Genomic DNA, 23,926 nt, shown 5'->3' with positions numbered 1-23,926 from the left:
ACCCTCGGCGTTGCTCCCGCGCCTCGCTCAGCCAGTGAGCCGGAACCGGACTGTATGTGGGATCCGAACCCTCGGGTGGGAGCACCGCCGCGCTTCCCAAGCGGCGCACTATCCAGTGCGCCACCGGGCCGGCCCCGGCTTCTCGTTCTACCATGCCTCAAGTTATATAAGCTGATAAAGAGGTGTTCATTTGTTTATTTACTATATTTTGAAGGGATGCAAGATAGATAAGATGAACCAATTTTAATAAATAATGAGAAAAATGGTTTTATTCAAGTATCAGAAAAAGAAAAAAACCTTCAGCAAAAAAAATAGTGAAAACAACAACAATAAGTAAATTGTAAGCCTTGGAGGGTGCTATTGCAACAAGACATTCTTCGTTACTGGTGTAGCCCTAGAATTTGCTTGTTTTTCCTACTTTACAACATGCACCAGAATTTCGCACACTGACACATTCTGTTTTTTATATCCTTCTCTCCCTTCCCCTTCTTCCCTTTCCCATGTCTTGGGTCCCAGTTCTCATCTTTCAGGGTGACAGCCAATCAGTCTTCTTAGGACATGCCGTGTTGCAGGGCAAGGGTGGGACGGGCTACAAATAGAGAACAGAGCACTAGCTTTTTGAGAATCCTTTTTAAACAAAATTTAAATTATTTATTTATTTATTTTAGCTTTTGGGGGGTACAAAATAGAAATGGTGCATTTAAGATGTACAACTTGATGTTTTGATATACATATACATGATGGAATTATCACCACAATAAATCTAGTTAACCTATCCATTAGCTCAGCAGCACTTAGTCAACTTAACAAGGTTTGGGCTGTTTGGTCATATTGAGAGCCATTTTTACCCTACCCAGAGGACTGGTTTGAACATACACACCATCTCCTTAAGGCATGAAAGAGTATCCTCCACAAGATCACCTGGGGATTCGATATATGTCCCCAACTGTGCAATAAAGGGTTAAAGAGTTAATTCAGTGGGCTTGAGGTGCTCAAACTCTGCACATTCCAAAGAAAGGTCTAGCCTTTGAGGGTCTCCTGAGAGATAACCACTGATCCCTGTCTGATAAGAGTATCTTTGTATACCTCAGACCTTGGGTCATGCCAGATAGTTTTTGTCAATAATGTGAATTATGGGACCCTAGGCCATGCTGTACCAGTTTGACCTCTGGAGGGGCTGGAGATTTGCTAAGATCAGTCATGTGAGCACTTCATGTCTATGACTGACCTCTAGTAAAATCTCTAGACACCAAGGTTGGGGTGAGCTTCCCTGGTTGGCAGCCATACTTTGTACCTGTTGCCACACATCATCGCTGGGAGAATTAAATACTATTCATGCAACTTCCCCAGGAGAAGCAAACCAATTCCCCTTTTATAATTTTAATCTGTATCCTTTCCCTGTAATAAATTATTATAATCATAAGTACATAACAGCTTTTCTGAGTTCTGTGAGTTCTTCTAATGAGTCATCAAACATGAATGTGTTCTTGGGGACCACAACCCACCTGTAATTTAAAGACACTGCGGACAGTATCTAATTCCCTTCTATGAAATCTAAAGGGCAGAGTCAGGCTTCCCTAGCAGCTCCAATGGAAGTAACAAAGAGAAGGTAGTTTTGTTCAACGGTTTGAGTTCCCAGTTTGTAAACATAAAGATTTTACAGAACACCTGATTTGGAATCATTTTCAATCCTCCCAGAAGGACCTTTTGAGGAATTGATTGGACTTCCACAGAAAGGCTTCTCATCAGCTAACAAGTTGGGAGCTAAGTGGAGATGGCCAGTCTGAGGAAAGTCCATGTTGTCATCTTGAATGTTCCCTGACCTCTGAAGAATCATGAATATGTCCATGAGGGAAAGAGTGGAAAGCATGAAGGGTGTATAGCCAACCTATGAAAGCGTCAGTTAAATTAGAACGCTCTGCTCCAACCATTGCTACTCCCTTCCTCCCTCCCACCCCAACCCTGTAGGAGTCATAGCAGTCAGGAAGTGGGGGAGGAATGAGTGAGCATGAGCTTCTTAGCAACACAACGCTCTGCTCCAACCATTGCTACTCCCTTCCTCCCTCCCACCCCAACCCTGTAGGAGTCATCGCAGTCAGGAAGTGGGGGAGGAATGAGTGAGCATGAGCTTCTTAGCAACACGTGTGGTTTTTGAGGGGGAAGGCAGGTAGCATGGCTGCAATAGTTCTAAGAGGGGGGAAGGGAAAAGTCTCTCCTGGAAATGCAATTGGATGCTTTGGTTATTACTTAGGAATAGACAGTTAAAATGACTAAATTGAGATGAAGCTAAAGATTTAAAAATCAACTTATAGTAAGTAGAAAAAAGTCACAGAGCTTGCTTGAGGAAGGTTCTGATGGTGGCAAAAAATCACCCTGCTAAATTAATTTAAAAGGGCAGAGAAAACATTAAATAAGGTTGTATTACATGCAAGTCATGCTTGTTCAACACCTGAGTTATAATAGTAACCTTAGCTCACATGTTTAACTCTTCTTTTTCTACTTGAATTCCCAACAGATAAATAAAATCTAAAATTAGGAAAAATAAATTCATAGAAAGATGGAAGGGTGTCATAACCAAAGAACCAGACATTTTCAGCAATTTCTGAAAAATAAAAAGAGGTGTGATTGGATTGGTAGAAAAATTAATATCAACTAAGTACCTAAGACCTAACACTCAAAAAAAGACATTTCCTGAAAGGATAATGGATAAATTTTCCCTACAGAGTCAGGGAAAATTCCAGACTTCACGAAGCAGGGGTATAAGTAGGAGCAGACTTTGGGAAAGTCAGTAAAGTCATTGAAGAACTTCGGGAGCTATTATGTATGCATGCAGCACTGGGTTGAGGCATCTGCCCGTGAGCTGGAGATAGTGAATGAGATTTTCTGTTGTAGGTTCCTGTAGCTGATGATTATGATGACTATTAAAGTGTGAGAAAAAAGTTAATAGATTAAGTAAGGCTTCCTCTGTCCTTCCACAAAAATATTCACAAGTTTGGAGAGAAACCCATTTAATAGGTGTCTAAGTAGAGAGAATGTAAAGAATAGAGAAACAATAATTAAAGGTATAGTAGAGGAAATGTCTCTGAGCTTAAGAGAGATTTGCATCTTAACTTTCTCACCTCAAGCTCTGTACCAAAGGAGAGTGTGTAAACTCGCCAATCGATTCTATAAGGCTAGCAAAATACTGTTAACAAAACCTGATCATGATAGCCAACTATTCCTATTTTTGAAAATAGATGCAATATTCCTGAATAAAAATTACAGCAAATTGAAATGACACAATTCAATAAAAAAGCAGTGTATTCAAGGAATGAAAGAATGGCTCAACATAAGGGAAATGTTGCAATTTAAAGTAGAAAACTACATGTTCATCAAAAAGTAGATATAATTGATGGCAAGGTGTTTTACTGCCTCTAAGATATACTTACATAAAAAAATTATTAAATTAAGAATAAAAATAAATTTTCTTAACCTTTTGAAGAGTATCAGAAACTAGTAACTGGGTACAAACCAAATATAAATAGATAAGTGGTTAAAGTCCATTAAATATGATAATAATAATCCATGGTAGGTTTCTGTTTCGGTTACCTATAAGCTAGGTTATTCATAACAATGCTCACACCGAAAAAAATTAAAATTTTGAAAAAAATATTTTGGATGGATGTAATTTAGAAGATTTTATTTCCCCTGAGAGAATTTTCCAATCCCAGAAAATTTGAACTTGCCTTTGGATGGCCTTAAGGTGTGAACCCATAAAGGTGTGGAATCTAATGAGATACCATTAATTAAGATCTTGAAGAACTAGGTATCAGGGAGATATTAATGTGAACTACAGTGAAATAGCCCACATAAAGAATACAGCCCACGTTATAATTATCTGGGATGTCCAAGGAGCCTCAGACCTCGAGCTTGTTTTTAGGTGGTCCAAGATTATTAGTAGCCGCTGGTCCCTGGTAGAAACAAGCAGACATTCTCTCTGGATGAAAGTATCTACATCTAGACCTCAAATTAGTTCCTGACAATTTTTTTCAATGCAATGAATAGCAGGTAATCAAAGATAACTAGGCACACAAGGAAACAAAACACAATGAACAAGCTTCAGCAGGAAAACAGACAATAGAAACAGACCTGCCGTGGCATCCCATCTTACTCAGATAAAAGCCAAAGTTGTTTTAATGACCTATACAAGCCTGTATGATCCACAGTTCCTAGACACACCCCTTACCTCTTTGCTCTTTGCTTACTCACACTGGCTTCCTTGCTATTTCTCTGACATACCATGTACACCCTTATCTCCAAGACTCTGTCCAGTTATCTTTCCCCAGTTATCTACATAGCTTCCTCCTTCATCTCCTCTAGAACTTTGCTCAAATGTCTTTGTCTTAATGAGGCTTTCTGACCACTCTATTGAAAATAGAATTTTTCTCCTAATGTCGAACTTTCTGTCTCCTTTTCCTGCTTTATTTTTCTCCATATCATTTGACATGATCCACATAAAATATATATTTTCCTATTTGTTTGATTTTATTGTCTGCCTTTCCCCATCAGACTGGAAGCTCTTTAAGGGCAGGGGATTTTACCTGTTTTGTTTGTAACTGTATCCACAGGACCTAGAATAGTGCTTCATGCCCAGATGCTCAGTACATCTTTGTAGAGTGCATAAATACATGTTTAAATGTAAAGCGCTTAGGGCCTGGCTCAAAATAATCGATATACATTAGATATTATTACCACTATTAAAAATGAACAAAATTGAACTGACAGACGTGGATTCTAATTCTGAATTACTTTTCATCAAAGCAGGCTCCAGCAGTGAACTAATCTTTCACTGATTAGTTTTACGAAAATTATTTTACTTGTGTGGGAAGGAATTGTTACTAGTCTCCTTTTACACAAAGGAAAAAAGAAAGGATTTGATTTTCTACTATTCCCCACGATATAAGGAAAGAAGCAAACTCCTCTAGTTCAATTTTTTTGGCAGTGGTTTCTATGACAAAGATATTGAAAGGCTTCAAAAAATGGTACAGGTAGAACCAATGATGGAGATCAGGGTAACTCAACAAATATATGATCTATCCTGAAATTCATCAGCAATGGGTCTTCCCCAGATGAGTACCCATACATATGACACTCACAGCATTTCCGTTTTCAATCCAGGTGATGGTGGGGACAGGGATGCCTGTTGCTGTACAGCGCAGGGTCACAAAGGAGCCAAAGGTGACATTATGGGATTCAGGAGCCCGCAGGATTCTGGCAAAAACTGTTAGGAAGACAGAAGTGGTGAGTGACTCTCCTACAAGAAGTAGCCAAGGTGGAAGGGTCTTTAAAAACTGCAAATCAGACCATGTTTCCCTGTGTGCAATCCTTCAGTGTCTCCCTCTGTCTGAGGATAGTATCAAATGCCATGCCCCAGCATCCAAGCCCTCTTTATGCCGTGATCTTGCATTTCTCACCACTCCCGCACACACTGAGCTTGTTCCCAACTCAGGAGCTTGCCCTTGCTATTTCTCTGTCTAGAACACTCATCCCACAGATCTTCATGTGGCAGGTTTCTTGTATCATTCAAGTCTCTGTTTGAGTGACATTGCCTTTGAAAGGCACCTCAATCACCCAACATAAAGTGTAACCCTCCACCCATCCACTTTTTTGTCATCTTATTTTATTGTCTTTACAGATCTTATCAATATCTGAAGCTATCTTATCTATTTTTTTTTTACTTGTCTATTATTTCCCTGCCCTGTTAGGTTGTCTGAAACCAAACACGTTGCCTGTTTTGTTCACCACTGTATTCAGTACCTAGAAGAGTTTCTGACCAAAGAAAGCACAGAATAGTATGTTATTGAACTAATGAAATAAATAATCAATGCTTTACACCCTTAACAGTATAATATTGGGAGGACAGACAATCTGTCAAACTTTTCAGAGAATGAGATGATATGCTGGGCAAAAAAAGGAAAAGAATATTTTAGGTAAAGTGTGGGCAGGAAAATGAGTAATTTATATTCCTTTCTGAGACCAAGTCCCCACTGATTAAATAAGAGAAAGTTCTTTTGATGCGAAAAGACATTCTACCTTTAACTAAAGAGTGGGATTGAGGCTCAGAATGCATAAGAAATGGAAAGATAAATATAATCACAGAATTATGAAACTTGGAAGACATTTCAGAAATTGACTAGATTCCTGCTTTCATTTTATAGATATGGAAACCAAATCCAAGTTAGTTTATGTTGCTTTCCTAAGATAATAAGAGCGATAAGCAAGAAACCTGGACTATGTATGATCTTTTGACTTCAAATCCAGTTTTCTTTAAAATTATTCTGAACTATTTTTGATTGCCTATTATACTGTAAATACTTTATGTTCCTGTCTTTTGTTACCTAGGACTTAAGCACAGACCGTAATAGTAGAGTATGAAGTCCCAATTAACACAGTGCTTTGAAGTTTAGTTCTTCTATATAATTGAAATTTGTGGAGTTTGAATTCTAAAGTAAAGCATGGGGAGATAGTATATACTAGACAGGAGATATGCAGACAATAATAGATCAAGTCCAGAGCTGTGTTAGAGGTTGTTCTGATTGTTGAAAACCTCTTAAAAAGGATCACATAATTCTAGGAGATAAAGGAAGATATGGTTTGTTTAACAACTCGATGCTTTTCTCAGAATTTTTTTGAATTAATCTGATTTTCTATCTTTTGATATTGAGGACTCTAAGAGATGGGATCTAGAACATTTTAGATACATAAATAAATGTTGGGCCCAGAAGCCAGGAAAAAAGGAAAAGCAAGAAAGGTATTGTCTTCAAGGAATCAAATGGTTAAAACAACAACAACAAAAAATGGTATCAAATGTTTAAAATGAGGTTGTATCTGCTCCCCCAAACCAAGATTGAGCCTAATTTTAGGTAAGTTCTGGAGTCTAACTGCCAATTTACTAAAAATAGATGTGGAGGAACATGTTAAGCACCATAGAGATGCAATTCGATCAAATCCAGAATATAGGAAATTTAACGAGGCAAATTATTTAGTTTCCTCAACAAAAAGTAGCATCAGGAATAAAAATGAAAAATCTATTACAGATTAAGAGAGAGACTTGAGAGCCATATCAGTCAAATGCAATGTGAAGCTCTGTTTGTATTCTTATTGTCCCAACTTAGTCTAAGTTTACAGTAGACTCGACGACTAACACAGTCTGGCATCCCAGCAAGGGTGCACTCAGTACCGTTCTTTTCTAATGTTGTCCGGTAACAATAATGAAGACCTAGATTGCACAACATATTCGAGTCCATGTTCATCATTTGGCTGAAATGACTCTTGTAGGGGTTGGGGCTACGCTTGTCTGTCCTAAATGTTTTGTGTGAGACTACTGCAGTGATCATTTTATGAGTCTTCTGAGAATCTGAAGCAAGCAGGATCCTTGAGAGATTTGACTTGGATCATTTCAATCTCATCAGTGCTGGAAGAGTGTTCTAATAACATTGACTGGACCCTTGAACTTGAGTGAAATTTTTCTGGCTGAAGATGAGCAGAATAAAAAATTGGACAAGAATGAAATCTAGATTATTTTTTTCTGTTTTAATTTATAAAAGCAAGAATTTTAATTTAGGGACTTTAAATTCTTCCTGGAAATTTAGTAATCAGGGAGGGTTTATTTCGTTCTAATTTGCAGCTTTTATTTTTACTTTGGCTGGCATAACATTATTTGAAAAATCATTTGGGCCCATTGCAAAACCTCTGATGATCCATATTGCACAACACAGCTAAGCATAATGTGAGATAGTAAATAAAACAGAGTCAATTATCATTCTAGAGTTCAATGTTACTTTGAAGTTAATTTAATTAATATACCACTCTGGCCTATATCAGAACCTTCTGGGGGCTCCAGTGGGGCACAGGAGGGTACATAAAGGAATACTATTTGCATTGCAGGTAGCTTCATGAATGTGAGACTGTGCTCATAAACTGCTGGTCTCCTCCCAGAAGGGGGCATATATTCTCTTGGCTGACCATGGATTTTATTAAGTGCAGTGGGTTAAAAGAAAAAAGAGGCCAGGGATTAAAGGGAAGCTGGTCTCTCCCGCACCTCATGTTCTTTCCAAAAGATAAAATGGAAGCTCAACCCCCTTTATTAAATATTGAAAGACAGCTTCCTTTGAGAAGGAGGTTGTAGATGTCTTGATTTTCTACAAAATTTTTCCTTATTATAATGCCTTCTCTTGTCTTCATCCCTTCACCCTTGTTTGTGTGTCTTCATAACACTTACCACTATCTTGTAACTGCTGATTTATTTGTTTTTCATCTGTCTCTCCCTGGAATGTAAGCATCACAAGGGCAAGGTTCATTAACACAGGCTGACTTATCTATCTATCACCTATCCATCTAGCTATCAATCAATCATCTCTATCTCCAGAACTCTGTATGGTACATGGTAAGCACTCAATAAATATTTGGTGAATGAATGAAAGAATGAAAAAAAGAGTAATTTCTCTGGTGAGAGTGGGGTAAGGGACTCGCATATGTTATGTGTATCTCAGCCCTCCCTGGGCCATCAATCTCCCAGCTATCCTGAAGAAAGAAAGGATAATGGGGTTGATGTGCATTAGGTAAGTTCACCAGGTCAGGGCTTCATCTTTCAGCTGGGAGTGAAACATGAAACAGAGGGTAGAGGTGAGGAGGATTAGGAAACAGACATTATGTTAGTCTAATTCTTAGATGGAGTAGAAAGCTTTATTTATTAATTTATCTTTATTAGCAATAAAGCTGATATATTTTTACCCATCTGTACTTGTTACCAGTTCCAAATATAAAAGGTGAAGTGGTGGCAAAAGAAATTCCAACACATTAATAAAGCATCTAAAACAATAAAGTCAGTTGCAATTAAAAATAAATGCCAGATTAACTTCCATGGATAATAATACACCTACAATAATAAACTTGGATGTAGCTCAACAGTAAATCCCATTATTTTAGTGGTAGCCATAAATGGAAAATACATTCTGGGTCATCAACTTAAAAAATAATGAGATATGTTTTTTATCAAATAAAGTGTGCATCAAATACCCCTATTTTGCATTTTATTTGCATGAAAGAAAATATAAAAGTGTTGTAAACAATTAAGCTGCTTAACAGAAGGGGCATGAAATTACCTTGTAATTTGGAAAATATTTATAACTGTTTTGGTATAGATTTTTAAAGAAAAAAATATTATCCAACTCCTCTTTCTGTATATAGTTTTATCCATTATTTTCCTATGCACTGTGAACTCCTTCCCACTTACTTTCCTGTAGACAGGCAAGTTATTGTTCATAGGCAACATGAAAATAGACACAGGCAATATATTTATTCCTGGGTTTTTCTCTCATGGGATTTACTCATGAGTTTTGGGCTTTAATTTCTCTTGAGCAGGATTCCAGTGCTGACTGCAGGTTGAGAATCCTAAAATTGGGCTTAGGCAGCCAGCAATTCCAAAGTCCTTCCTAACATAATCATATTATATTCTGTATTATATTCTCTTTCTCTCTCTCTTTCTCTGTCTCTCTCTCCATCTTTCAAAGCACTTTCAGATACATAATCAGTTTCATTGTTGATTGTCATTTTAAGGGATAATACGTATAAAGAGATAAATCCATTATTCACTCTGAAATTGCACTGGCGTAATGGATGATGTAATGGAAAGCTCAGGGGACAGGGGACCCAAATTAACAAGCAGTTTGGCTGGAGATGAACTACCTCTCTTTTCTCGGTAAGGGAGCAGTGCTACAGGAATACTTGTCTCATCAATTTCTGTTTCTAAGCAATTATTTCAAAGAGCACAATGTGCTTGCATTGATTTTATTTTCTCTTGATCTTTTCTTTATTATTTTCTACCTTCCCTTAAAGATCTTTCTTAGGTTACATGATTTAAACCAGCAATGACTGATAGGAATAAATTGGAGGTGGGGGGCGAGGAGAGGAAACAAACAAACTAAAAACCTAGTTTAAAAAAAAAAAAAAGATCACATAGGATCAGGTGAAATGCTTTTACCTGAATTTAGCTGTAAGCAACTTGGAATTTATAAACAGAAAACATTTCAAATAATTTATTGAAGATACTAAGATAAGGAGGTACTGTTTTAAATAATATTGGCCTAAGATTAATCTCTAGAGTCAAACTGTATTATATGAGAACTTGTGAATTTTATCACTCAAATATCAGTATTTAGGTTAGAAGAGCACAAGGTTTGAGGCTTAATCTGGATGCAAGGTACTTTTTTTGACAGAATACTCTTGTTCTGCAATACAGATTTTCCCAAACATTTGATTTCCAGCCACTTTCCTCTAAATAGATTCCACTAAATATATGTCTGTGTGCAATTAAAATGAAGTAATTTTTTTTTTTTTGTCCTTTTTGAGCACCGGTCATCCCTATATAGGATCCGAACCCGCGGCGGGAGCGCTGCTGCGCTCCCAGCGCCACACTCTCCTGAGTGCGCCACGGGCTCGGCCCGTAATTTTTTTTATTTGGAGTGATTGCATGATTCTACTCATCCTGTTGAAATAATAACAACAAAAACCTAAGTTGGCACGTTGACATTTTAACATTTCTCTAAAAATTGTAAACCTCTCACCCAAAAAAGATGATTTTTAGTCAAAAGGTAACTTTCTATTTCAACCTGTGTGGGATTTAAATTTTCCTGGTTATTTATTTCATTTCATTTTGTTTGTGTTTCCAGAGTTTGGGACACCAAATTTAAACATTTCTGTTGACTCAGGCTTTTCTTAAGAAATGTAAATGTTCAATAAGCATATTACATAATAAAGCAGTTCATCTAACATTCTGTTAAATGTTGTGATAATATTTCCCATACATTGTTATTTCTTAACAAAATAATGGCACTTAGAGTGGTCTATAAGCTCAGCATAAATAAACAATAAAAAGAGCCACACATTTAAAAAGAAGCAGTGCAGAAAGAAAAAAATACCTTTAGTATCTTGCTCAGGTTCACTTTCTTCTATTAATAAAAACAAGACAAAACAAACACACACAATAAACACACAAACAAAACAATACATCATGAAAAGGGAAATCAATGACCACAGAAACATCAATTATGCAACAAAATTAATTAGAATATGCTTGTTTCTTATTATAATAAGAAACAAATGCAATGGGGGGGGGAATTGCTGACCTTTTGCAAGCAAACTATTAAATGACATAAGATTTCAAATTATTGCTTTTAGTCAGGCAATATTATACAGAAAATAAACTGCAGATTATTCAACAACATTGCTCACTCATGCATTTTTATTTTAATGTTGACAATCACCCTTTCTTTCAAGGCCACAGAGTGCCTACTATTCTCATAAATTGTGTTCCCTCTCATAGCTTGGCTTCTCCTCTTACGAGGCCCTGCTGTGAAGTCAGTGATGTTGAATCTGGGATCTCAGCTATCATTTCTATGGCAATAGACTCATGTTGTGGTAAACAGAGGATTAGGGGGTTTCTGCAGAACAGAGCTTACTACCAACAGAGATCGGTAACTGTATCAACACCCAGAGGAGGCTCAGAGAGCAGAGAGGAGCTAATCATTATCTTCTGGAACCTACCAGTGAAACAAGCTACACAGGACAATGTAAAATTGTCTAAAAAGGATAGAAAAAATTGAGAATTCATGAATTTTTTAAAATCCTAGAAGAGAGATAACAAAACCAAATTAATTGTCCCAAAATGTTTAAAGTTACCATAGCAGATGTAGACCCCACACGGAGCTCTAGTTTTCTTTCCTGAAGGTTTATCTGTTCATCACTGTTAGGGCCTTTCTCAGAGTTAGTGATAAGCCAACTGTAATATTTATTTATAAGTAAAAAGTAGTGATGCTATTGTTAACAACTTTTAATGATAAGAATACACGTGCATAGTTCTTCACAGATTATATTTTCACACACATTGTGCATTATCTCATTTAACTCTCACCATATCTCTGTGACTAAACCAGATATTATCCAGACATTTTGCAGACAGACTACGAGACTCAGAGATTTGCCACAGGTGCAGAGTCAAGAATTCAACCTCGTTTTCAGATATTGAGTTTTCTTTTCTCACCTAGCATCAGAGTGAGAAGGTCTCCTTTTTATACTTAACACCCAGTCCCCTAAAATTTAAATGAATTCATCATTTCCCTTTTAGATTTTATTCTGTCCGATCTTTCCCTACCTCCACCAACCAAGTCAGTAGCACATTCTTGTTTTATTTTGTTTAAGTATCAAGGTCAAAGACTACTTAAAACTTCTAGATTTAATATGTGATTAAAAGCAGATTTAGAGATTGTCTGTCAAATGTACCTATAAATAAAGAAACTATTTTCTAAAAACATTTTGAACAGTGCTTGGTAAAGCATAGGCATTATATAAATATCAATTTCTTCCATACTTAAAACTGGTCATTTGGACACTTGGACACTGCAGATTCCCTGTTTGCATTACAGGCCTTAACCAGAAGAAATAAATAAAGGTCCATAGTTAGGCCATAACAGGCCTGAAAAATTGTGTTTGAATGCCTTTGGGCTGGGCATGTCTTTCTGGTTCCTCAGAATAACCTATTTGTTTCTGAGGTTGGAAAAAAAAATTTTTTTTTAAGTATTTATGAGTGGTTGGGATGGCCATGGGATTTCTATGGGAATATTAAGTATCTTTATATCATGGCTGTTGTATCTACAAAACAGATAAAAACTTTTTCGCTAAAGTTGAAGAGCATCAGTAAATTTTGAGAATATTATTCACTTGTCATTTTCTTCTCTTATGCTACTGTTTTTTAAGGTTCTAGACAAATTGCAGGTCGATTCTGAGTCTCCATTCAATTGTGTCCCACTGATCTTTCACTGGATGGTATTTGAACAATACTTTGAGCCTAGGCCCCGTTTTAAACACTGCTGATTTTCCTTTGATATTTTTCACTTTGTTGTTACTATTGTTGATCTTGCTTGATTTGTTTGGGATTGAAATCAGTGCAAAGGTTTGAAAGAATACACGTATTTCCTCCACTGCAGATAAATAGAACCAACTTAAGGGATGAAATAATGTCTATGATTTGTTTTTTTCCTAGGAGAAAGCTTAGAAGTTCTACCAGAAATTACACTTTCATGCATAGACAATCAAAATTTCTTTGTATGCATAAATGCAAATATACATCTTTATATATACATATTTAAATTTGCTTATGCATTGATTTGCATACATATGTATACACATCCACACACATGCACACACAATTGAAGTTACTTTAAATTAGGGAAAATTACTCAAGAATAACCTGTAAACTTTACTTAAGCTTGTGTATATTCATTCAGTGTATAAGCTTGTTAGTCATTTCACGGTCAAACTGTAGTCCTAGTTTTTTCATGTATCCCGCTTGCCTAGTTTACTATGATCCCTCTTGACTTCTGAACTTATTGTTGTTTTACCACTTATCAAATTTTAAATATTCTGCTTCATGGCCTTTATTCCCATTTAATTGCTAAATTCTCATTTAACTACTTAATATGTAATGCATTGGTCTTGTCTTTCAATCTGATTTGTAATCTTCTTTAGGGGAGTTAGGGTTAGACTCATAATGGGGTTAGTATTGGACTTTTGTTGTTTTTTCCCCTATAGTCCAGCAGTCTGTTGTAGAAAAAAGAAAATCCTCATTAAAAAAAAAGTTCTTTGCCAGTTGGATTAGTGATACATTTTCTTCTGCTTTCCTAGGACTGTCCAGTAGGACCTTTAGGATAGAGATTCAATGACTGTTTTTATTGGAATAATCTGAGATACAATCTATTCATTTCAACATCCAAGTTAAATACTAATCTATCATTTTATTGAATACTTTTATTTACTCATACCATCATAGCAATCTATTTTGATTAATTCCGTTTTAAAAGAAAAAAAAGACTATTTTCCAAAACAAACCAAACCCAAACCAGTCTTTTTATAATTGTCACCCACAAGATCTATTTCCTAATTTTATCCAGTGGACAGTAATCTTTTAAAAATCCATCAAATATTTTCATGTTTCCAAGCTTGACAGCAACAGTTCACCATTCTGATTGCTCACTTTTGAACTTACCAGTTCCTTTTATCTTGTAATACTCAGGACTAAAACACATACCTAGAATCTAACACATTCAAAGAACAGCAAGACTCTTTCTAAATGCTCTACTTCTGTGAATATAAACCTGCATAAGTTTTTATTTGCAGTCATATAGTATAGTTAACTCACTGATTTTTGTTGAAAATAATGAATATTAAACAACATTTTTATTCTTACTTTTATTAAGATATTTTCTCCAGTTTTGAATGTGAATGTTTGCATGCACATGCGTGTGTGAGATTTGATTCTAAGAAAAATAAAATAAATTTTTATACTCAATTTACGATATTATTGATTGGAGAAGGAATTTGGAGGGGAAATCTATTGTTATATAGGAGAAGACAAAGCCATCAAAATTCCCGGATAAAAAGAAAAAAAATACATTTAGTAAAATCATACAGGACATGTAGACCTTGTGGAGAGAAAGAGACAAAACCAGGGGAGAAAACAGGCAGAACAGTGGAAAGGTTTGCATTCTTTTGACCACAAGAGTAGGGGGAAACCAAGAATATAATAGGAATTTGGCTAGGTAGAGTTGATGTCTCAGAGGAGGCTGTAATTGCACATTCTTTGGTCTTTGTTGGTTGGCATTGTGACCTCCTCTTTCCTGTAATGGAGTTATCATGAGAAAAAAACATGCAAATAAAGTAAACTGAACCTGGAAGTGAAGCCAAATATAAGAGTTGATGTCTCAGAGGAGGCTGTAATTGCACATTCTTTGGTCTTTGTTGGTTGGCATTGCGACCTCCTCTTTCCTGTAATGGAGTTATCATGAGAAAAAAACATGCAAATAAAGTAAACTGAACCTGGAAGTGAAGCCAAAGATGATCTGGCTAGCTCCATCTTTGGAGAGTGTTGGAGAGGTGTTTTGGAAAGGTTTAAGCAATAATCAAATACTGAAGTCATGAAGGAAAAAAATTTGAGAAATGTTTGAGGGGGCTCCTTTGAACGTGGGCATTCCAGAGAGCTCCCAAGTATACTAGTCCATTTCTTATCTCAATGATTAGGGCCAAGTCAATGTAAGTAATAAATCATGTAGTGGCATATAGCATAAAGGTTAAGAGAACAGGCTCTTGATGTAGCTGCCTAGTTATAAGTCACGCTGTGCAATTAGTTTCTAATAGAGTATTTCTGCTATATAGGAAAACTATTAATATGTGTGGACAAGGGTGTGCGTTTAATTTGTATTAGTACTCAATTATCATATTAGTTAAAACAGCATTGGAGTTGATATTATTGTGTTTTCTAGATGGATATAAATATTACCTTTAAATATAAATACTTTTGACTTCTTTAAAATAATAATATACATGTTTACTCCTTATATATTCCACTAGATCAAATTTATATAATAATATATAATAATTATAGCATGAAGACTACTAATCAAGATGGTGCTGTAAGTTTACTATTCACAGTCATCTAGCTGGAATACGTACATAGCAATAATAGAGAAGATATAACTTTTTGTTACCTAAAAAGACAGAGACATGTTCAAAAACAAAATGATTGTGTATACAAAATCAACATACAAAAATCAGTAGTGTTTTTATACTAGAAAAAAAAGAAGTCAAGAAAGCAACAATAGTCTCCAAAAAAATAAATACCTAGGAATAAATCTAGTCAAAGAGGTGAAAGACATCTACAATGAGAACTACAAATCACTTCTGAAAGAAATTAAAGAAGACACTAAGAGATGGAAGGACATTCCTTGTTCATGGATTGGAAGAATGAATGTAGTAAAAATGTCCATACTACCCAAAGCCATTCATAGATTCAATGCGATTCCCATTAAAATACCAATGACATTCTTCACAGAAATAGAAAAAGCAATCCTAACATTCATATGAACAACAAAAGACCCCCAAATAGCCAAAGCAATCCTGAGCAAAAAAAGTAGAGCTGGAGGCATTACACTACCTGACTTCAAACCATATTACAAATCTGTAGTAACAAAAACGGCATGGTACTGGCATAAAAACAGACACGTGAACCAATGGCACAGAATAGAGAACTCAGAAATCAACCCACATACTTACAGCCCACTGAACTTTAACAAATGCACCAAGAACATACACTGGGGAAAAGACTGACTGCCTCTTCAATAAATGGTGCTGGGAAAACTGGACATCCATTTGTAGAAGAATGAAACTTGATCCATCCCTTTCACCATATACCAAAACCAACTCAAAATAGATTAGAGACCTAAATATAAGGCCTGAAACTTTAAAAGTCCTAGAAGAAAACATAGGGGAAACACTACAGAATTTAGGACTGGGCAATGACTTTATGAATAACACCTTAAAAGCACAGGCAACAAAAGAAAAAATAAACAAATGGGATTATATCAAATTAAAAAGCTTCTGCGCAGCAAAGGAAACAATCAATAGAGTGAAAAGATATCCTACAGAATGGGAAAAGTATTTGCAAAGTATGCATCTGAGAAGAGATTAATATCTAGAACATACAAAGAACTCAGACAACTTTACAGCAAAAATCCAAATAATGCAGTTAAAAAATGGGCAAAGGAACTGAATAATAGACATTTCTCAAAGGAAGACATACAAATGGGCAACAGGTACATGAAAAAATGCTCAACATCACTAATCATCAGGGAAATGCAAATCAAAACCACTTTGAGATATCACCTCATCCGTATCAGACTGGTTATTATAAAAAAGACAGAGAATAACAAATGCTGGCGAGGATTTGGAGAGAGAGGAGCCCTCCTGCACCGTTGGTGGGACTGTAAATTAGTACAGCCATTATGGCGAACAGTATGGAGGTTCCTTAAACAACTACAGACAAAACTTCCACATGGTCCAGCAATCCCACTCCTGGAGATATATCCAGAGGATTGGAAAACATCAGGTCAAAGGGATACGTGCACTCCCACATTTATTGCTGCTCTATTTACAACAGCTAGGTGATGGAACCCACCTAAATGTCCATTAATGGATGACTGGATAAGGAAATTGTGGTATATATACATAATGGAATACTACTCAACCATAAAAAAGAATGAAATTCTACATTTGCAACAACATGGATGAGCCTGGAAAAAATTATTCTAAGTGAAACAACCCAGGTACAGAAAGAGAAATAGCGCATGTTCTCACTCATGACTGGGAGCTGAATCCATAAATAAACAAATGAACAATAAAGAGAGACAGAGAGAAAGTAAGAAACAACAATCACAGTAATATGTTGAACCTTTAGAAAACTGGAGGTGGAAAAGGGGAGGGGAGGGGGATAGAGAGGGGTGCTAACGAGGAATTGGTCAATGGACACAAAGAATGATTGTGTACTGTAATGACGAATAAACTAACTATATGGATCTAAACACCACACATTCTACACAATTATTGAAAGTCAGTGTTGCACCCCACATGTATGCATAATAAAAAATAAATAAGAAAAATAAAATGTTATTCATAATAATAAACAAATTATTTACCAAAAAAAAAAAAAAAGCAGGAGCTGCTGAACTCTGGTTCTCTAAACAGGGAGAATGGGGCCTGAGGTTTGATTTCTCTAGCAATCTATCACCTGAGATGGGAGATTGGAGGCTCACTGCTTGAAACCAATGGGCAAGGGTGAAACTTCCTTCTCTGCGAAAGGGGCAAAAATAAAAAAGCAGTCATGGTATTGTAGCCAGAACATAGTTATGCTTTCAGCTGTCTTAGTGACTCGATCTGGGTTGAACTCAAAACATTACTGAATGGGGGCCCTAAACTTCTACTTTGTAACACCTTATTTGGAATGAAGGGACTGGAAGGTTTCCTAAAGGCAACCTTAAAAATTACTGGAAAAGAACAATATTATTTCAGAGAGAGGATAATAAGATTTGCAGTGGCAAATCATAATTTCAAAGCACATCAGGAAAATGAATACTAAGAAAGTCCATGAATTCAGTAATTGGGAGATTAATTTACTTTGGAAGAAAATAAAGCAGTGCAAAAAGAAAGCACAAGAGTGTCAAAAAATGAAATAATTGTATCTATTTATAAAAGAACAAGCAATTATGAAACAAACACACGAACTTGAAACACAAATAAGTAATCATGAAAAAAACAGTAGAAATGCTAGAAATCAAAAATGCAGTAACTGAACGTGAACAGACACACACACAGATATGATAAGCTCAAAATTGGACAAGATCAAATAAGGAATTTGTGAATCAGAAGATGGTACTTATGAAATCATACAGCCTTCGATACAAAGAGAAAAGAGAAAAACCTGAAAGATTAACTAAGAAATAGTGAGAAAAGAGTTAGAAGCTCTAACATATTCTTCCAGTAGTACCAAAGAAAGAAAAGAGGGAAGAGCAGAGAGGCAATATTTGAAATGATAATGGTTGAGATTTTCCATACTAGAAGAAATACTTGAATCCCCAGATGTATGAAGATGATGGGTTTTTAAAATTAGAAATTCTTCAGAATCACTTGTGAAGCTTAAAAAACAAACAAACAATTAAATGCAACACAACCAAGGTTACTGAATCCGAATTTCTTGCTTGGGGCCTGGGGATTGTGTATTGCAGAAGCGGAACACTGCCTGGTGTTTCCAAGGGGCAGTGGGACTATAAACCCCCATGGCAATGAGTGCATAGGAGGATTAATAAAAATAACTCAACGTTGTTGTGGTTTTAAAATGTGTGTACAAATCCTCCCTTGGAAAAGCGGAGTATAATTCCTCTACCAGGAGGTGGGCAGGACTTAATGACTCACTTCTAATAGAAAGTGGCAGAAATGGCTGTGTGTGGCCTTCCGAGGCTAGGCCATAAAAAACATTACTAACTCCTCTTTGTTCTCTATTAGATCATCCACTCTAGGGCAAGCAAGACACCATGTTGTGAGGACATTCAAGTAGCCTTGGCGGGGACCCCATGGGGAAGAATGGAGGCTTTTCACCAGCCCACATCAACTTGCACCAACTCGTGAGTAAGCCGCATTTGAACTGGATCCTCCACCTCAGTCAAGCTTGCAGGTGACTGCAGAAGTGGCCAACATCTTGACTGTAGACACAATCCAGAGAGGCCAGCAAACCCACTCTGGAATTCCTGACTCACAGAAGCTCTGAAGTGATAACTATTCATGGTGTTTTAAGTCATTAAGTTTTTGTGTAATTTGCTATACAACAGTAGATAATACAGACACTATGTCAAATTATAGTAAAAGTACTGATTGTTAACGGTAAAGAGAAAAACATAATAGTTACCGGAAAGATGAGATAGATTACCTACCAAAAAATTATAGTTAGAATGACAAGAAGACTTGTCATCAGCAGGTGTGAGAAGACACAGGATAATGCCGAGACAAAATATCTGTCAACTTAGATTTCAATACTCACCTGAATGATCAGGTTAAAATAATGACCTTTTCAAAAATATGATAACCAAAAGATTCTGCTCTGACTAGGTCAGCTGAATTAAATTGCCTTGGGAGATCTGCAGCCATTATGGAAAACAGTTTGGAAGTTCCTCAAATAACTACAGATAGAACTACCATATGATCCAGCAATACCACTACTGGGTATATACCCAAAGCAATGGAAATCATCATGCTGAAGGGATGCCTGCATTCCTATGTTTATCACAGCTCTATTTACAGTAGTCAAGTTATGAAACCAACCAAATTGCCCATTGATGGACGACTGCATAAGAAAAATGTGGTATATACACACAATAGAATCTACTCAGCCATAAAAAAGAATGAAATTCTGCCATTTGCAGCAACATGGATGAGTCTGGAGAAAATTATGTTGAGTGAAGTAAGCCAGGCACAGAAAGAGAAATACTGCAAGTCCTCACTTTAAAGTGTGAGCTAAAAAAGAAAGAAAGAAAGAAAGGCCGTGATAATACATTGAACTTTCAGAAGGAGAGAAGAGAACTGTGGTTACTAGAGGTGGGAAAGCGGGAGGGAGAGAGGGTTAGCAAGAAATTGGTTAATGGACACAAAGAATGATTATGTTTTGTAATGATGCACATGCTAATTATCTTGATTTGATCATTACACATTGTACATAGATATTGATAGTCACTCTGTACCCCACAAATATGTATAATCAACTATGTTTCAATAAAAAAGAATAAAAAATGAAAATAAAAAAAGAATGATAAGATTCTTGCCTTGGTTGAGAAGACTGTAGAAGATACTACATGATTTTAAACCTCTTAACATTATAGCATCTTATATGCATATTAAAAATATAAAAATAATTTCCAAAATACAACATTGTGATCTGCAATTTCAAAATCAGCAAAGTGTTTGTGGGGTTGGGGTAAAGTGGAGAATTTAAAAGATAACTATCAATCTACTGAGAAGCAGAAAAGAAATTTTTTTAAAAAAGGAAAGAAAAGAAACAGCATAAAAAACAGAATACACAATAGAAATAAATGTAAAGAATAATAAAAATAAGTTTTCAGAATAAATATAAAGACCTGAACTTATTTACTAAAAAAGTCTTTTTGACTGAATTTTTTAAAAAAATTGCTATATTCTACTTACCAAACAGCAGAAAGGTTGGAAAGAGGGGAATAGAAAAATATCAAAGGGTATATATTATGGATCAAATTGTGTCCCCCACAATGTTTAATGTGTTGAAGGCTTGGTTCCCACTGTGAAAGTGTTAAAAGGGTGGGAAATAATATTATAGTAATTGAATGGTGAGGCCTTGAAGAAATGATTAGATTATAGGACCATGCCATAGTGAATGGATTAATAATGGTGGTCAGGGATGTGGTTCTGAGGGCTTTAAAAGGAGAGCACATGAGTATCTCTCTTTCTCTGCTCTACATTCTGCCATGCGAACCCTCTTGTCACTGTTACCACCAAGGCCATCACCAAATGTGTTTCCTGGAGTTTGGACTTCCCAGACACCAAAAATGTAAGCAATAAATTTCATTTTCTTATAAATCACTCAGTTCCAGATATTTTGTTATAAGTAACAGAAACTGACTAATATAATATGGAAAAATACCAAATAAAAGAAAACTGTGGTAACAATATTAATATCAAGCAAACAGAGTTTATGAAAAAGATGTTAATAGGGATGAAAATGAATATTGCCCCAAGGTTACATAATCCACAAAAGAGGAGCTACAAAAGTAGTTAACATGCATGCACTTAACAATATAATTTCAAAATATATAAAGCCCAATTAGACATTAAGAATTAAGAGGAGACATTATAAGAAAAGCCACTATCATAATGCTAAATTTTGCCAATTAGAATTCTATTGAGAGTTTATTGTGATTTTCCACCGTGAAGGGCAAATCACCTATTTTAGATGACAAGGTCAACATTCAAAAGGGAAGGTCACACTTTTTTTCAAACATAAAGAGGAAAAATAAATGTTGCTTCTACTCTTCCCTATAATTCTAAATGAAATTTAGTTTTCTGGCATAGTGTAAATTTATTAAAATAGAAAACTAAAGTAGAAATTTTATAAATGCTACAAAGCAACTTCTAAAAATAGAAACTTATAAATGCTTCTCAGTTTGAATTGTCCTTGCCTCTAAATTTATTTTCAAATATAATTTTTTTGAGCTTTTCATTTCTTTGTGAGAATTCATTTGGTGATAGCTTTAAAGATTAAGATGACATGATTTGTATAAAGTAATTAATATAGTTAATATAGCACCTAACTCAAAACCATAAAGTGCTGGAGGCAAATTCTGAAGCCAGGTCTTCTAGCCTTTTTTTTTCCCCAAAGCTATTTTGATCTCTAGGATATCTTCTGACTCGTGAAAGCTATTCCTTCAACTGACTTCAAAGGGAGAAGGTTTTATTTTATTTTTAAATTTCAACCTGACTTAGCTGACTGCTTTCTAGATATTGATCATGTTGAGGACCCTTTTTCTAAGTGTTAAAAGCATGTTATTAAAACATAGATGCTAACCTACACAGATTATTTAATTCTCTTCTTAAATAGACTATTTGTCTCATCTATCATAGTATTTTAATAATTATTGACTTGGAGATGCCTTTTAGAAGACAAGCACTTCAAAGAACAAAAATAAGTTTATTTCAATTGTTTTTATTTTTTAAAAAAATTGGTCCAAGGGTGGTTGAAAATTAATCATATGGAGCCTCTGTGGTACTTTGCTTCTGAACCGATTCTTCTTTTGTTTTCCAATAATTAAAAGAAAATCTGGCAATAATAATGGCAAGCCTAAATAAATACCTGTTTCTCTTTCCTGACTCTTGGTAGCTAAGGCAAAGAAACCCGATCCTGCTGTGCTGTCACTGTTTACATTTCTGTCCCCTTTGAAGCAGAGCAACGCATGAGGGGATTTATCCACTGTGGCTTCTTCTCTGAAGGAATCTGAACCCAAGCTTGTTTAGAAAACANAAGGAGGACATACAAATGGCCAACAGTTACATGAAAATATGCTCAGCATCACTGATCATCACAGAAATGCAAATCTAAACCACATTGAGATATCATCTCACCCCAGCTACACTGGCTATTATCAAAAAGACAAAGAATAACAAATGATGATGAGGATGCAGAGAAAGGGGAACCCTTATACACTGTTGGTGGGACTGTAAATTAATGCAGCCATTATGGAAAACAGTTTGGAAGTTCCTCAAATAACTACAGATAGAACTACCATATGATCCAGCAATACCACTACTGGGTATATACCCAAAGCAATGGAAATCATCATGCTGAAGGGATGCCTGCATTCCTATGTTTATCACAGCTCTATTTACAGTAGTCAAGTTATGAAACCAACCAAATTGCCCATTGATGGACGACTGCATAAGAAAAATGTGGTATATACACACAATAGAATCTACTCAGCCATAAAAAAGAATGAAATTCTGCCATTTGCAGCAACATGGATGAGTCTGGANGTTCCAGATATTTTGTTATAAGTAACAGAAACTGACTAATATAATATGGAAAAATACCAAACAAAAGAAAACTGTGGTAACAATATTAATATCAAGCAAACAGAGTTTATGAAAAAGATGTTAATAGGGATGAAAATGAATATTGCCCCAAGGTTACATAATCCACAAAAGAGGAGCTACAAAAGTAGTTAACATGCATGCACTTAACAATATAATTTCAAAATATATAAAGCCCAATTAGACATTAAGAATTAAGAGGAGACATTATAAGAAAAGCCACTATCATAATGCTAAATTTTGCCAATTAGAATTCTATTGAGAGTTTATTGTGATTTTCCACCGTGAAGGGCAAATCACCTATTTTAGATGACAAGGTCAACATTCAAAAGGGAAGGTCACACTTTTTTTCAAACATAAATAAAGAGGAAAAATAAATGTTGCTTCTACTCTTCCCTATAATTCTAAATGAAATTTAGTTTTCTGGCATAGTGTAAATTTATTAAAATAGAAAACTAAAGTAGAAATTTTATAAATGCTACAAAGCAACTTCTAAAAATAGAAACTTATAAATGCTTCTCAGTTTGAATTGTCCTTGCCTCTAAATTTATTTTCAAATATAATTTTTTTGAGCTTTTCATTTCTTTGTGAGAATTCATTTGGTGATAGCTTTAAAGATTAAGATGACATGATTTGTATAAAGTAATTAATATAGTTAATATAGCACCTAACTCAAAACCATAAAGTGCTGGAGGCAAATTCTGAAGCCAGGTCTTCTAGCCTTTTTTTTTCCCCAAAGCTATTTTGATCTCTAGGATATCTTCTGACTCGTGAAAGCTATTCCTTCAACTGACTTCAAAGGGAGAAGGTTTTATTTTATTTTTAAATTTCAACCTGACTTAGCTGACTGCTTTCTAGATATTGATCATGTTGAGGACCCTTTTTCTAAGTGTTAAAAGCA

The 23,926-nt window shown here is 35.6% G+C and overlaps 1 protein-coding gene across 3 annotated transcripts in view; it reads right to left on the bottom strand.

The window, feature by feature from the left end:
• Nucleotides 1–23,926, bottom strand: part of MUSK (muscle, skeletal, receptor tyrosine kinase) — a 123,621-nt gene that overhangs the window by 55,143 nt on the left and 44,552 nt on the right. For 2 of the 3 annotated variants that reach the window (XM_008582592.1, XM_008582594.1), the window contains exon 6: nucleotides 5,136–5,260. In XM_008582592.1, the coding sequence (XP_008580814.1) occupies nucleotides 5,136–5,260 (125 nt within the window). Of the gene's footprint in view, nucleotides 1–5,135; nucleotides 5,261–10,958; nucleotides 10,989–23,926 lie in introns of all 3 variants that reach the window. The other variant, XM_008582593.1, reaches the window with a different exon arrangement.

This window comes from Galeopterus variegatus, unplaced genomic scaffold (genome assembly GCF_000696425.1).
Source record: "Galeopterus variegatus unplaced genomic scaffold, G_variegatus-3.0.2 Scaffold2674, whole genome shotgun sequence".
Classification (NCBI taxonomy): domain Eukaryota; kingdom Metazoa; phylum Chordata; class Mammalia; order Dermoptera; family Cynocephalidae; genus Galeopterus; species Galeopterus variegatus.
Note: the sequence above shows the minus strand (reverse complement) of the source record. Positions and strands in the feature narration are given on the sequence as shown.